The 16,927-nt window shown below is 36.8% G+C and overlaps 1 protein-coding gene across 1 annotated transcript in view; it reads left to right on the top strand.

Annotated features, from left to right (window-relative positions):
- The window catches only part of LOC131147768 (protein TIC110, chloroplastic), a 29,469-nt gene that overhangs the window by 10,564 nt on the left and 1,978 nt on the right, over positions 1-16,927 (top strand). Inside the window, exons 7-13 of the mRNA XM_058097327.1 lie at positions 986-1,050; positions 1,146-1,240; positions 1,529-1,656; positions 1,745-1,845; positions 7,399-7,615; positions 7,936-8,090; positions 9,243-9,368. Coding sequence (XP_057953310.1) covers positions 986-1,050; positions 1,146-1,240; positions 1,529-1,656; positions 1,745-1,845; positions 7,399-7,615; positions 7,936-8,090; positions 9,243-9,368 — 887 coding nt within the window. The remainder of the gene's footprint in view (positions 1-985; positions 1,051-1,145; positions 1,241-1,528; positions 1,657-1,744; positions 1,846-7,398; positions 7,616-7,935; positions 8,091-9,242; positions 9,369-16,927) is intronic.

Here is a 16,927-nt window from a genome sequence, read left to right as displayed (position 1 = left end):
ATCACATACAATGTATGTGACACATTTACTAGTAATAAGTATGTGCATTAAATTCAAAAGATCAGTCAGTCTCATGATTATTTAAAAGACATGGTATATTTCAGCTATTCCAAATTCAAGGTTGAAATCTCACACAAAATAAAATGAGAATATTGATGATAAAAATAAAATATTCTAAAAGGAAAATCACCCTTTAAAAAACATTTTGCATGGATGCCAAATGCCTCAAAATGTCTAGTAGAGTTTGTGCCTTTGGCGTGCAAAGTTTTTAGATGCACCGTTAGTAGTATAGACTGTATGTCTGAAAAGTGCAAATAAATAAAAACGATGTGTTATGATTGGTTTTTGTCAAATAGTTAGATAATCCTAAATGAGTCTACAGTTTTCAAAAGTATTAATTTAGTTTTGCACCTATTAAAACTTTATCGTTAATATTTGGGAGGGAGAGGTGCTGCATGAGTCAAGTATACTTATAATAAAGAATTTTTCAAGCCTTTGGCCCTCCCTGTAAATGAGGCTCTGCTCCATTCTGCGGTCATGCCTCATGTGAAACGTGGTTTCATGCAGTAATTTTAAAGTACTGCTGGATTTAAATGTTGCCTGATGCTTATGATGTCTGGGCTAAGTAATATTCTTTGATTACACACACACAACTTGAATACTAATTGGCTTGGGACAGTGCTTTCTTTTGCTTTTAACACTTGTAAGACGTGTTAGAGTCTCCTAGTATAGAAAATGGGGATGCTGGTCTTTATATACTCGCAATGAACAAGTATCAAACGATTTTTTGATAACATTTCCTCTGCCTAAAAAATCTTCTCTCTTTGTGGGTTACAATCTCTTTTTTTTTTTCACATGTTTAGAATCCAACATTTTGGACTGTAATTCTATTTGAGTCTTTTGGAGTTTGATGTTTATTGTAATTAATTAATGGCAACTGAACTTGGTTGGCACCTTAGATATTAACTAGGAATTGTATTTTTAGATGTTGATGTTGAACAGCTTGTTGGCTTGAGAGAGGCACAACTTTTGTATCGACTTTCGGATGAGGTGCCTCCTTTAATATGAACAGTTGTTTATAAACTTTATGCATAATTGATGTTTTATAGTTGTTTCTTCATGTGTGAGTTCCTTCATTTTTGCAGCTTGCTGAAGACATGTTTAGGGAGCATACAAGAAAATTGGTTGAGAATAATATCGCAACAGCTCTCAGCATACTGAAGTCTAGGACAAGAACAGTGTATGATGACAATTACTGGATTTAAATACACCTTATGGTTATCTTCAAGGATCAAGACAAAAACTTATTGGATAGTTTTCAGTTAATCACTCGTAAAATTTTCTGTACGATGCATGTATATAATTACCTGCTTGTACTTTTCAGTTACAGTTGTCACTAAAAATAATTAATTGTTGGAAGATGTTCTCTTCCCTCCTTTGCTTTGTGCTGGAAGTTTTCATTCACATCATACATGGTTAATTTGTTATTCATGTTATCTTGTACTTTCTAATGCAATAAGGTGTACAGCAGGGGAGCCACGCAAGCTGTGGAAGAGCTTGATAAGATACTGGTGTTCAATAATATGCTTATCTCCTTGAGGAACCATCCAGATGCTAATAGGTTTGCCCGTGGTCTCGGTCCAGTTTCTTTGCTTGGTAAGATGATTCCTGGAGTTTTGCTGTCTTGTTCCTCATAGAGCTTGCAACTTATTACATCATACATTAATGCGTATCTTTTGCATAGGTGGTGAATATGATGGTGACAGAAAGATGGATGACTTGAAGCTTCTTTATAGAGCATACATTACAGATGCTTTATCAAGTAGTCGTATGGAAGAAAGTAAAGTGAGTATGCCTCAGTGTGCAGTTTCTAGGTTCTTTTTGCACGTACCCTGTCTTTACAACATTAATTTTGAATATGAAGAGATACACTAGGTGAGCTTTCGTTGTTATCTGATATACTGTTTGGATGTTTCCTCTGAAGTAGGCTCTACCTCCACATCACTTAGTGCTTGCATGATATAAACAATATAAAATAAATTGGCAAATCCACACACATTATACCTTCTCCTTTTTCTATCTAATATAACTTCTTTTATTATAAAAAAAAAGGTAAAATGGCAAACCATTTAGCCATTGTATGGAATCTACAATTTTTATGTTGACCATGGGCATGCATAGTTCAGTTAGTGTGCTTTCTTTGGGGACACCCTGTCACACTATGTTCCTGGTGCAGTAGGCTCGGTATTAAAATTTGCTTAGCCTACTATGCTAATGCTAGAAATGCTTATTAATAATTGCTCCATTTTTTTCCGCCTCACTCAACTTTCTCTTTTGTCTATCCATTCATCGATAAATCTATGTCTTTTCCAAAAATTAAGGTCCTGTACCAGTTAAGATAAAATATTCTAAACCTTACCTCGTGTTTTATTGATTAGTAGCTCTAAACCTTACCTCATGGTTTATTGATTAGTAGCTACGAATATAATTGTTTAAAAATTCGAGAAAAAATGACAACAGCTAGCGCAATCCACAAAATTAGACCAATATTAGTTAATTGATGCCTCATCATTTGTTTATTTTTTTATTTATTTGTTTATTTTTGGAGGAGGTGGGACAGTGTTAAGAGTCTCTTTAGCGTGGTTCAGTAAATTGGTTGTTATCTCTTTCAATATACAGCTGGTCCCAAGCGCAGGCAAGGGAGGAGTTGCATTTGGTGCCCATCAGCCAAGTAAAGCCTTTTGGATCTGTATTATGGGTGCCCCTTGTGAGTGACGCGTTGCACTTTCACCACCTAGATGTAGCGAAAAATAGGAAAGATGGGCTAGATTGTCACCTTAAAGTTATGTGGCATGGTGGTTACTAGGTATGGTGTCAAATATGTGGAGTTTGCATCATTTTGGAGGTTAATGGGTAAAAGAAGATGAAAAATACTTAGAAGGAACAGTTTCTTCATGTAGTATTTGAAACCCATCAATCACAAGTTGTTATATTAATGTTTGGGACCACTGAAACATTGTTGGACCCACATTATTGGGACCTCATCTAACAATATTTCTCACTTGTATGGGCCCAAGTGCTAATATGGCATTCTACACTTGGTGGTTCCAAATTCTAGGTGGAGGAACATATAAGAGATTGCGGTTAGATTAGTACCTTGGAACATTGTTTCTCTTTGTTGATTAATTAACATAATTGCCTTCAAGAAGCAAAGTCGGCAGGCCAAAAAGCTAGAGAACTTAAAAATTAGGATTTGAGTGTTGGTATATTGGGAAAGAAAAACATAAGAGTGTGCAAGAATCATTGTAGACCAAGATCTAAATATTGTGTTGAAAATGTTAAAAGAGTAGGGGATGGAACATTAAAATTTTATATGGTCTTTGGGTGAGAGATAATAAATGTCATTAATGCTTAAGCTTTTCAAGGTAGTTCAGCAGAATACCTTGGAACACAATTTCAGGAAGATGTGTATAATATTATAGCACAAATATTCGTACATCCAATAAATATGCATCCAATGAATATGGTACTTGACTTTGGTTAATGTACCTATTATAAATTCAAGACATAACTTAATTCTTAATTAATTAAAGTATATGTATCTATGTATGTATATACATATGCATACACACGCATCCATGTGATCATGAAGATCATATATATATTAGGGGTGTTCATGGGTTGTGTTGGGCCCAAAATTCCAACCAAATTGATGTTGTCAATTTGGAAAAAAATCAATCCTAAGCCAAACCATTGAGGTTAAGGTTTGATTTGATTATCGGGTGGATTTGTTTGGGTTGGCGGTTTAACTTGTTTAAAAATGAAGTAGAAAAGGGAAAAAAACACAAATGAATATATTAGAGAGCTTTTCGAAGCACAATAACATATGTTACTTTGAAAAGTGAAAACACTACTTTCATAGTCTCATTCAAGATAAATATATTAGATTAGAAGATTTCTCATTAACACTAGTATCAATCTAACAATATGATGTGACATAATAAGTACTTTACAATTTTTAATTTTGCATTGATGACATAATTTAAACAAGGTTCTGAAAGTAATCAAAGAAACATTATATTTGTTGCCTAACATACATGGCATCAAGCACATTAAATCATAAAATGCTATATATGTCCATTATCTTCCAAAAGGTCCAAATTGTCATATCCATAAACGACACTACAATAGAAATAAAACCAAAAATATAAAAATTAAAACACTCCAAAATGTGCCAATCCCACGGTCCATCCTATGCATTCTTTCATTGGTTGTAAGTCTATTAATTGTTTTTTTTTTTTAACATATATGCTTTAGAGGTGGTTCAGGTTGGGTCGGGTGGGTTAGACACTAAATCCCCAAACCGACCCATATAGTCGATTTATGCAAAATGGAAAATTGCCAATTGACTCATAAATCATTCAAAATCGATTTTTTGGGTTGGTTCAATTCGGGCTAGATGGATTGGGCGGGTTGTTGAGCACCCCTAATATATATATATATATATATATATGTATTAAAACCCAATAGTCACTCACTTGATTGGATGATCACATCATCAAGAATCGTACACCTTTTATTAGATTGGCATTCTTTGTAGTTTATACACTTAATTAAACATAACCAATGTGGATCATAGCGGTTTTTTTGTCAATTATTTGACATAATTCCTTCCATGTATCAGAAAGTTAGCATTTATTTAGATTAGTAATATTAAGGAATGAACTATTTACTTATGTTCATATTAAAAAATGGTCCCACAATAATGTCAAAAGATCATATATTTATATTATTTTCCATGATTTTTGTTTCAATAATACATGAATTTCAAAATATTAGTTAGGCCCATAAAATTTACATGCTCATTCTGCATTTTAGGGACCAATGCTTTAGTCAATGGGTTTGCTATCATCAAATTAGTACTAATATATTCTATCAGCACCTTTACATCTCGCACCCTTTCTCAAACAACAAGATACCTCATCTTTGAGTTTTAAGTTAAAACACTTGTTTTTAGAGAAGAAAACAACAATTGAATTGTGATGGAAAATTTGATGGGTTTGAAATAAAATCACTCTTCAAAGCCAGTAATGGAATTCCTCAACCAAATTGCTTGGGAGGTTGCATAATGACATTATAAGAATTCTGCTTCCATTGTAGAAAGGCACTGCAAAAGTTTATTTCATACTTTTCCATGAAATGGCACCTCTGCTCGACGTGAACAGTCAGTGAGTCAACACGTCCCTTGAAATTTGAATCTAAATATGCAGTTATTTCAAATGGATCACTGTACGAGCATATAATTTTTTGTTTCTTGAAGATATCACACCACCTTCTTTGCAGCCTTCCAGTGATCCATGACTGGATTAATTTGATGTTTGGTTAGCATTCCAACAACAAAAATATTTTGGCAAATACATATCTGAGCATAATTCATGCTTCCAATGGAAGATGCATATAGAATACTTTTCATTTGCTTTGGTAGGAACTTTGATTTTCACTTAATTTGCTACCTTTAAGGATAGACGGCCGACTTGGTGAATAACTTTGCATGTTAAACCTTGCAAGAATTTTTTAATATAGTTCTTCTAAGATAATTAGATCTATCACGACAAATTTCAACGCCTAACAAAAATGAGGCATTTATCATGTCTTTCATTTCAAAATCGTGTCCCAAACAAGTCTACGCGTTGTCCGGGAGTGTTCAGATGTGTCCATTTGTGCCCAAAAAATAAAAAATAACAAAGTTAATTTTGGACATGCATCAGACATGTATCCGACTGTTTTGGGAGCATATCTGTGTCCTACGTGGTGTTGGATAGCCCTTTTGGAATGTTTGTTTCCGACTATTGTACCATTTCTTATAGAAATCTATTGAAGGACTTAAATTAAAATTATTATTAGATCTCGTTGCTTTAATTTTCCAATCCTGTCACTTCTACTTTAAATATCAAAAAGCATAAAACGCTGGATTTTCCTTTAGTATGTATGTATACTCTTTACTTGGAAATCATCAATAAAGGCAATAGAGTATTTTTCACCACTTATGCAAGAAGGTGTTAGTGATCCACAAATAATTGTGTATGATAAGTAATTCTTGACTTCTTCTGGCACTTCTCTTCGTACTTTTAGTTGGCTTCCCTTCAATGCATTTATACATGTACCTAAAATCTATAAAATCAAGATTTTATAGTACAGTTTTTACTAGCCTTTTAACCCTTTGTTTAGAAATATGGCTCAACCGTTTATGTGACAACACAAAAGAGGCTTTATTATGATGGGAAAGTTTTGAGCAAATGTTACAATTCACATGCAACATAAGTAATGATTGAGAAAAGGAAATGCCAAGATTTATTTGTACAACCAGTCACACAAGACATCAAAACCAACGAAATCACCATTCTTATGTAATTCAATAGTTTGACTTGCAAAATGGAAAACATAACCTTCAACAATATGACAAGAAAGAAAAATTAAATTCAAGAAAAGGTGGGTACATAGAATGCACGAGGCAAGTTCTAGGAAAATTGAGAGGTGTAATACATAGAGTTAAAGTAGGTTAGGTAGAATGGATAATTGCTTCGGGCATCGTGTGTTGTTTTAATACCACTAAAATAAAAAGGAAGATCTATAAGACAACTACTAGACTAGCCATGCTATAGGAATTAGAATGTTAGGCAACTAAGAAGCAACATATCGAAAAAGTATAGTTGCAAAAATGAGAGATGGATCAGCTTTATAACTCTAAACAATGAATTGGGGAATGAAGACTTCCATGTTAAGCTAGTGTACCATGTGAATAAGGGAGGGTGGCTAAGATGGTTTGGACACTCACAAACCAAATAACTCATTTGAGAGGAAGGTTGAGTTGTTAGTGGGAGTAGTAGGACCTATAATTTCTTGGACCAAGAAACTGAGGACAATCCAACTTTTGGAGGATGTTGCCCTAAATTTTGTGGAGAGGTGGAGGAGATAACGTGTATCCAATCCCACCTAGTGGGACTTAAGGCTTGGTGGGAATGGTTGTTGTTATAGGGTGTCTAAATGCTTGTTTATGTGTTGTGGGACATTTAGAATGCTGCTTGAACCTTGAATCATAATTCCCTCGCTATTTTCTTTTGATGTTCAGCCGCTTTTGCTTTTCCCCTTCTCTTTTTCCTCTTTTATTTTCTCTTTCTTCTATCTTTTCTTTAATCTCCTGCTGTTCTACATCATCGTGATCTTTTTTTTTTTAAATAGCCATGCAATGATATCATGGATTGGTGTTGGTGAGCTTGCTCATGATCTTGCGCTGTGTTTATGTTTTAATCTGCTGCCTGAATGCTGTTGCTAGGTTTGCTTGTATGCTATATTTTTCTCTTTGTTTTATTTGACCTCAGCTTATTAATTCTTTTGTAGCTTGCTGCGTTGAACCAATTGAGGAATATATTTGGTTTAGGTAAAAGAGAGGCAGAAGCCATTATGATGGATGTAACATCTAAGGTATATCGTAGGCGGCTCGCACAGTCGTTTTCTGGAGGTGATCTGGAAGCTGCTGATAGCAAAGCAGCTTTCCTTCAAAATCTCTGTGATGAGTTGCACTTTGATCCACAGAAAGCCAGTGAGATCCATGAAGGTAGTCCATGGTGTAATACTTGTTGATATATTCTGTTGCATGATTAAGTAGACATAGTGATTAAGTAGACATAGTTCTGTGTCATTTGATTCTTATATTTAAATTGTTTCATATAATCTGCCACACCTATATATTTATAGATTAAAATGAAAATGGGCCAATTTTTTTTTATTTTAGGTGTTCCACCGGATAATTTTTTTCTCCTTTGCACTCTAATATTTCTGAAATGACCGAGTGAAATAGTGAAATTATGTCACTTCCTGTTGGTGATGATCAGCAGCATAAAACTAAAATGTTTCTTTATGCATTTTTTCCCCAAGAAATTTACCGGCAAAAACTTCAGCAATCTGTAACTGATGGAGAGTTGAGTGAGGAAGATGTTGCTGCTTTGCTGCGGTTACGGATCATGCTTTGTATTCCTCAGCAAACCGTTGAAGCAGCACATGCAGATATCTGTGGCAGCTTGTTTGAAAAGGTTCTCTTTTTTTTTTTTGTTTTTTTTGTTTTTTAATTTAAGATTCTTCCTTGTGATAGAATATAGCCCTTCTACTAAACTATCTTCTCTGTTGCTTAGTTTTTTGGCTTCTACATCAAATTAGGTTTCACCATACTATGAATTACATCAGTAAGCAATATGTCGTTGCTAGCGCAACTGGTTAAACTGGATGGTAATAATTTTAAAAATAAAAAGAGTAAAGTACCTCTAGTCATGTCTATATTTAAAATATGTGGATGGTCTGTGGATGGCCTATATTTTGCCACACGAAGAATCATATTGGTGAAAAATCTGTGTCCTCCTTGCTAGATCTAATTGGACGGTAATAGTTTTTGACATATGAGTAGGTGTGGTCAGGCTGTCAAAGAAGAAGGTGTTGTAGTTGGGCCCATATTTAAATGCTGTGGTGATTCCATTTCTATGTAAGAACAGATCTTGTAACATCTTGCTGGCCAATTTTGTATGTCATAATTCATCTATTGCAAAAATTTTAAAACATGACATGTGAATCAGGCTCAGGTTTTGGGCTGGCCTTGTGGAAGATAATCGAAGAGAAGGGTAGCTAAAGCGTTTTTCCTCATTTGCAATGTAGACCAAATAAGGTCCAGTGAGAGTGATTTAGTTGACGTTTCAGCTTGTAGGAGGTGGAGCTGGAGGCGTATGCCTGAAACTTGAACTGAAGTAGTAAAACTTGATAGGGCTCCGACTTTTGATGATATTGCCCTAGATAATGCAGATAATTGGAAATGGATTCATGTAGCCAACCCTACATAGTAGGACTTAATGCTTGATTGTTCAAATTAATGCCATTTGGTTGCGTTTTCTGGACTATAGTCTTTTGAACTGGGATTGTGTAGGGAGATTCATTTTTTTACTTTGAACTGGCTTGAACCTTGTCCACATCTACTTGAACTCCGAAACATCTTAAATATCAAGGAGCTTTTTCTTGGTTTAAGTGTCCTAAAGTTATTTTGATATGTGGATTTCTTTGTAATCTAGTTTGTTGCTGTTTAACACTTTAACCTTGGTATTTGACAGGAATTATGTTCTTATTAATGTGACAGTCATATTATCTTGGAACTTGCTTGTCGTAATGCTAACAGTTCTGTTCTACCTGGATGACTCTTCTAGGTTGTGAAGGATGCAATTGCTTCTGGCGTTGATGGATATGATGCTGATGTAAAGAAATCTGTAAGAAAGGCTGCACATGGTCTACGGTTGACAAGGGAGGCTGCCATGTCTATTGCTAGTAAGGCGGTGAGTATCCAGTCTGACTCATATCCTGTTCTGGTTGCTTTATTTATTTTGGGAATGGGAATTATCTGTTTTATTTTAATTGTTTTCTTATCAATGGACGCTTGGCTAGGATGAGCTCAGTCACTCAGCCTGAGGAAGAAGCTCAGCTTGGCCTGATTATTTGTTCAAAGCCTTGAGCTCAAAAATGATATCCTCTGTTTTGGGTTTTGGAATGTTCATATCTAGGAATAGGCCACCAATGTCCAATAAAATTTTTCCTACAATTGCAAAGAAGTTGAACTCAACGAACTCAACCTTACTAAATAGAGAATTGTTATTGGACCTTTTTACTCTTAGTTTGTATTCTAGTATGTGCCATAGCCTCGTGGTGGGGCAAAGGGGTGTAGACCTCACAACACTTAACAAGTAATTAGGCATAAAAATTTAATATATGTTTAAATCTTTGAACCGGATTAGGCTGGAGTTTATGCCTACTCCATCAGTCCAGTTCCTATTCGAATTTGACTTCTTGCTTGAAGTTGGAGCCAAACACTTGTAATTATGATGGCTTTCTTTCAAGAGATTTGGGAGATCTTGAAAGATGACCTCCTCAAGTTGTTTGAAAATTTTCATCACAATGGGGTGGTGAATACTAGTGCCAACACTACCTTTATCACCCTTGTCCCCAAGAAGGAGAGACCCTTGAGAGTGAGGGACTTAAGACCTATCAATCTTGTCATAGTCCTTATAAAATTCTCTCCTACGTCCTAGCTAAAAGATTTTGTGAAGTCTTGGGGGTCACAATTACGTTGTCACGATCCATGTTTATTTGTCACAGACAAATTTGATGCAATGCTTGTGTCCAAGAGGTGGTGGAGGATGTTGGGAGGGATTGGAGAGAGATATGTATATATATCAAAACTTGGACTTCAAGAAAGCATATGACATGGTGAATTGGGGTCTTGCATAAGGTGATGAGTAGGAAAGGTTTTGGAGAGGTGTGGAGGAAATGGATCAGAGGCTGTCTTCCTGTGCGTTAGTTATTGTTAATGGGCACCCGAGAGAGTGGTTCAGGCAGTCCCAGAGGCTGATTCAAGGGATTCATTGTCTCCTTTGACCTTTCTTGCTAATCTTGGTGCTGGATATCTTGAGTAAGTTGATCTCACATGCACAGGGTTTGGGGGTGATTAATAGCCTTCATGTGGGGAGGGAGGAAGTGGAGATATCTCATCTTCAGTTTGCTGATGATACCATGTTTTTTCTTAAAGACAATGTTGTGAAAATTCCTTTATGTCATTATCTTTCCTAAAATCTTTGAGAAGGTATTGAGATTAAAGATCAACTGATCAGGGAGTGGGGTAGCCAGCCTCAATGTGGGCATTAGGGACTTAGAGAGGTTGGGAACCTTGGCAGGCTGGTTGTGTATCATTTGAGTGGCCACCATCTTAACTTGGACTCCCATTTAGGGGCAACTCAAATTATGTAGCCATTTGGAACCCAACGATTGGTGAAGGTAGAGGTAGGAGGCTGGAGGGCTGGAAAAGGGCACACTTAACTTTGGGGTTGCATCACCCTTATTACTGCCTCCCTTTCCAAGCATACGTATTTACTTCCTCTCCCTCTATAGTGTGTTCCTTGAGAGTAGGTAGGACTTTGGAGAGGTGGATGCATGATTTCCTTTTGCTGGGCTTTGGGGAGTAGGAGAGGCCACTTAGTTGGGAGGTTGTTAGTAGGTCCAAATTTGAAAGGGTTTTAGGTCTTGACAATGTGGGTTTTCATAAACATCTCCCTAATTGGTAAATGGTTGTTGGAGGTTTCCTATAACCCCTATGGCACAAGGTGATTAAAAGTAAATATGGCCCCATTGTAATAGATGGGAGATGAGAGGTATTGGTATTGTTTCCCACGCATGCCCTTGAAAATTTGTTTCCAAGGTGCCGAGTTTGTACTTCCCTTAACTTCTCCTTAGTGGGAAGCAGGAATAGGGTTTGCTTCTAGAAGGGATGTTTGGGTGGGGGAATACTTCTTTTGAAGGGGGAGGGAGGGGGCTCTTGTTTGTGGGATTCCCGCTTTTCAGGAATCTTAATGAAGGAGAGGTCAATGAGCTTACCAATTTACTTTCCATTGTGGGCCACTTTGTTCCTTCTAATAGGTAGGGTGTGAGTGTGTGGGAGGGTGACCATTCGGGGCTGTTCACTTCAAAATCCTCCTTCATGCATACTTCACAATCTCCTTCTCCCATCCTTTTTCCCTTGGAGCCATATCATTTGGAAGGCCAAGGTTCCTTGGAAGACTCAAACCTTTGTTTGGAATGTGATTCTAAATAAAGCATTAACATGCATAACTTGCTTTTGAAAAGAAGACCCAACATGTCTCTTAATGCCAATATGTGTGCTTATGTGCTGTGAGCTTAATGGAATGAATGCTGACCTTTTTGTGCATTGTGAGGTGGCAGCACATCTATGGAATAGTCTCTTTTCTCAGTTGGTAAAGACTAGGTAGCATTGCTTATATGGGTGATCTTGTGCTAGTGAAGTTTAGGGGTTTTAGCCCAAGCTGAGATGGCAGCATTCTTTGGAGTGGAGTGGTATTCACTGTCTTGTGGATTCTTTCAATGGAGGGGAATGTGAGAAATTTTAAGAGCCGCATAAACTGTTCGAACTTCTCATGGTATATAGTGATGTTCTTGGCTTCTTTTTAGGTCCACTCTTTTGGTTTTTTCTAGTGTTTATCACTCTCTAACCTTCAAGGGATTGGAAGGTAGCTCTATTTTAATCTTTCTATTAATTGTTTTATGGTTGTACGGTTGTTGAGGATGTCTTGCTCTCTTCTCTTGTACTTTTTGAGTGTTTTAAAAGGCCTTGTTGAGGCGTGCCTTGTGGTGATTTGGGCCTAAAATGCCCTAAGGTGCAAGTAGAAATGTGTAATTCTAAAAAAGTGCACGCCTCAGGGGAGAGGGCGTATGCCTCAGGTGTAAAGGCTCGCCTTTTTATGCCTCAAATGTCAAGGCGTACGCCTTTGGGCTTCTTGGTTTAAAACATAAATTAAAAAAGACAGAACTCAGAATGCATCGAAAACCCTTTCCTCCCTCTCTCTTATGAAGCTTCTTCTCTTATGCTCTCTAGACGAAGCCTCTGGCTAGTCTTCTCCTCGAGGATAGCCTCTGCTCTCTCTCTGACAATTCCTCCAGCACCTCCTCTCTCCTCGACGACTTGACGGCCGCTTCCAACGATTCCTCCAAGCTTCTTGTCTCTCACCGACGAGTCAACGTTCCCTTCCAAACTCTGATCTGCCTCCAACGACTCCTTCTGACGCATCCTTTCCCTTCGAAGAACCCTTCGGAGCTCTCGCCTCTCTGCAGCGACCCTCTCAGCCTCTCGCTTCTCTTCGCGACCCTCTCGTACTCTATGCCACTGTTGGCTGCAGCTGGCATTTAGAAATTAGAATCTTGAGACATTTTTAATTTGGCTTTTTCTTTTGGCTCATGCTTATTTTTTTAACATATATTGTTTGTGTTTGTTAGTTAAAACTTAAAATTGGCCTATGTGATATTTTGAAAATTCTTTTTTTATATTTTCCTCCATTATTCTAAAATTTTTCACATTTTTTTATTATATATAAATTGATTTTATTTATTAATTATCTAGAAAAATACAATCCCAAAATGAATTTAAGGCTTACGCCTCGCCTCGTGGAGGGTAAAACGCCTCGCCTTACGCCTTCGCCTTTTAAAACATTGATACTAATAAAAGAATGAGAAGAGTGTTAACATAACACTAACACACTAACAATGCTAACAAATAATATTAGCACCCCAAGGATCTAGTAAATAATCAGCAAGCTGCAAATCCTTCAACATGAGCACCCCAAGGCTTTATTAAATAATCAGCAAGCTGCAAATCCATCTTCACATGAGTGGTGGTAATGAGCTTTTGCACAAGTTTCTCTCAGACAAAGTGGTAATCAACTATAATGTGTTTTATTTGCTTATGAAAGACTGGAAGAAGAAGAAGATGTTGACATAACACTAACACACTAACAATGCTAAATGACTAAGACAACCATTAAAATTTCCCCTTTAGCTAGAGCATTTATATCATATGCTCCTAGCTTTTTACAAATGAATTTAACATGAGCACCCCAATGCTTTATTAGATAATCAACGAGCTGAAAATCTTTCTTTGCATGAGTGGTGGTAATGAGCTTTTGCACAAGTTTCTCTCAAACAAAGTTGCAATCAACTTCAATGTGTTTTGTTTGCTTATGAAAGACTGGGTTGGAGGCAATATAGATGGTAGCTTGATACATTAGCTCCACAAACTGAGAATGTAGAAAACCCGGTTCTTCCAAAATGTTCTTCAGCTAAAAAAGCTCACATGTAGTGTGTGTCATGACCCTATACTCGGACTCAGCACTTGTTTTGGCCACCATAGTTTGTTTCTTACTCTAGAAAACCAAATTTACCAACAAAGATATAGTTCTGCGCCTCGCGCCTGAGGTGCGCTTTTAACAACTATGCATTGAATACAACGAAGTCATTCTAGAGTAGTCATTGACAAATGTAACAAAGTATTAAAACCCTAACTTTGATGTGACACAACTAGGATCCCAAACATCGGAATGGACTAACATAAAAGGGCTAACGACTCTTTTATTGACTTGGGAAGCAAAGGGAACACTATGATGCTTTCTTAATTGACAAGACTTCTAGTCAAGGTTAGATGTAGAACTCAAAGTAGGAACTAGCTTTTTTAATTTGTCCACTAATGGATGACCAGGCAACAATGGATTTGATGTGGTGTGGTAGCAGCGCTAAAGGCAATAGAAGAAGGAGCGATTCAAAGTATTAAAGTCCATCAGCCTCACGTCCTTTTTCAATCGTAGGGGTGAGCATAATTTAGTTAAAACTGAATTAACCGAATTAACCGAGTAAATTCAGTTGATTTGGTTTGGTTTAAAGTTTATTCAGTCCGGTTCGGTTTTCATTTTCATTGAATTTCAGTTTTCGATTTTCGTTCAATTTTTGAGTTCGGTTAATTTGGTTGACCGAATTAACCAAATAGTATAAATTAATAATAAATAATTATACATACTTTATATATTAAAATATTTTTTATATTATATATATTAAATTATATATTATATATATATTATATATATTATTTATATTTTATATTTCTTAAAATATTAAATCAGTTTAAATTGGTTAATCGATTTAACCAAAATTCAGTTTGATCGGTTTTGAGTTCGGTTAATATGGAATTTCGGTTCGATTCAGTTAATGAGACTTTTTAACTGAATTTTTTTGGTTAATTAACCGAATTATCTGAACCAACCGAATGCTCGCCCTTAGTCAATCATGTTCCTTGTCTTTAGATCTTGAATAAGAAAAGGATCAGGGGAGAAGGTTATAAAGCAATTTAGTGACTTTGTCATTTCACTAACAAACATGAGATTGAAGGGGGATTTCAGAATGTAGAGAACAGAAGAAAGGGTGATGGAGGGAGTAGGATTAATAGTTCCTATTCCCTTAATAGTAGTAGTGGACCTACTAGTAAGGGTAACTTGAGGTAAATTTGTAGAAAATTGAAGAGTAGAAAAGAAGTTGGTGACAACTGTCATATGGTCAGTAGCAGCAGAGTTGATAACCCAGGAACTAGTGGGAAAGATACCAGATGACATACAGGCGGTGTGTTACTTTTTTGAGTACTGCATGTGATGAGATGCTCGTTGGGATGTTTGATACTGCAGGAACCTTGAATACTCCTTTGAAACAGCTATAGTACGTTGTTCACTCAAACAAGAAGTCACGAGGGAGACAGACTTATGGGATTCCATCCCAACGCACATACAACCTCGATAGAGCACTAGATAAAAAATACACAGCAGATAACTTGTGTTTTAAATTAACCAAATTGATCCCAACATACATAACCTTTGATAACTGATGCAAACCACAAGCTCAGAACATACGAATAAAAAACACTGCAAATACCACTGTTTCAGGCCCAATAAACTTTATAAACATTGACAAACAGCTTCGAGAATCATCAAACAACTGTTCTTCTGATGTCATACATGAACAACTGAAATATGTGAGATCTTTGGACAAAAAACATCACAAAAAACTTCAATAAAATGTTTATAGAGGGTTTGAGCTTTGCTGGAAGAATTCAGGCCAGAAACATGCCTGAAATTGGCTTCAAGCGCCAGCACATGGGGTTGGGCTTGGCAGCCTTCGACTGGTGCGTGAGGGCGTGTGTGGAGGGTGTCTTGACATGGGATTTTAGTGGGGCAGATTTGCAGTCTCTGGGTGACCATGGTGTTGTTTTTGCAATATCTATAGTGGATTTTTTGTTCCTGGACTGGTAGTGTCACCCAGGAATTTTCTGGTGACTGCTCTGGCTTCTGGCAGCTGCTGGCTGTTTTTTTGGGGCTATAATGTTGCTGGAAATTCTTCTTTGATGGTAGAGATACAGCAGATTTAGCGATTTAGGGTTTTAGGCTTTGGTTTTGATGGTGGATATAACAATTTGGGTCTGGGTCTTAGAATCATGCTCTGATACCACTCCGAATGATTGGGTAAAATGGAAGACCTAATCACAATGAAAGGTCTCTCCATCTATTTATAACATATGTCAAAAGTACATGCCAATGGCCATAATACCCTTACTGTCTCTCACTTGTTAAAATAACACTAACACACTAACAATGCTAAATGACTAAGATAACCATCAACAATTATTATTATTATTATTATTATTATTATTATTATTATTATTATTATTATTATCCATTTTTGCCTGTATTTCTATTCATGTGGTTGGGAGGAGAGGTGGGTAGTGGGGGGTGACCTGGACTTGGATCATCGGGAATATTTTGCCCATGGCAACTACTGGTGGAAGCTTTACACAGATCATCAATGTGTGAGGGAGGACACCATAGATGTTAGGTGGTCAAACAATGGATGTAATTGTTAGAAAACGGCCGAGATGGCAGTGACAAAGGATGGTGGACTTCAACTGCCGGTAGGAGTTGGTGGAGAGTTGGGCGAGTAAACTTGCTGTGATTTTGAGGGCTGAGGTGGATAGATAGTGACGAACAGAGAGGGCAAGTAGAAGATTGTGCAAGGCAGATGGTTTATTGTGGAACTTTTTAGTCCATGATTTTTTGTGACACTGGCATCAGTGAATTGCACAACCAGCATGACCAAGGTCACCATTGGAGGGGTATTACTTTGTGGCTGGTGCTTCAGCTAATGGCCGTCAGCAAGAGGGAAAAGCTCACGTGCTGTGTTTTGTTTGAAGATCCCTTTACAGTAATGTTTTTTTGGGGTGTTTTGGATGACTTTTATCCACTTTCATAAGCCAACTGAGGGGTATTCCTGTAGTTTGATCTTTTTTACATGCAAATGCAATATTTGAGCATACCCTATGGGCCCAATGTATGTACATTATAGAGATGATTGTAGTCATTTTGTCATTATTATTATTATTTTTATTTGTTATTATTTCCCCCTTTTCCTTGCTCTCCCTCAGATTCCCCTTGGCCCCTTCCCCTCTTCTATCTATTCTTTTTCA

The sequence above is a fragment of the Malania oleifera genome, chromosome 2 (assembly GCF_029873635.1).
Source record: "Malania oleifera isolate guangnan ecotype guangnan chromosome 2, ASM2987363v1, whole genome shotgun sequence".
Classification (NCBI taxonomy): Eukaryota; Viridiplantae; Streptophyta; class Magnoliopsida; order Santalales; family Ximeniaceae; genus Malania; species Malania oleifera.
This window is presented reverse-complemented; position numbering and strand designations above follow the sequence as displayed.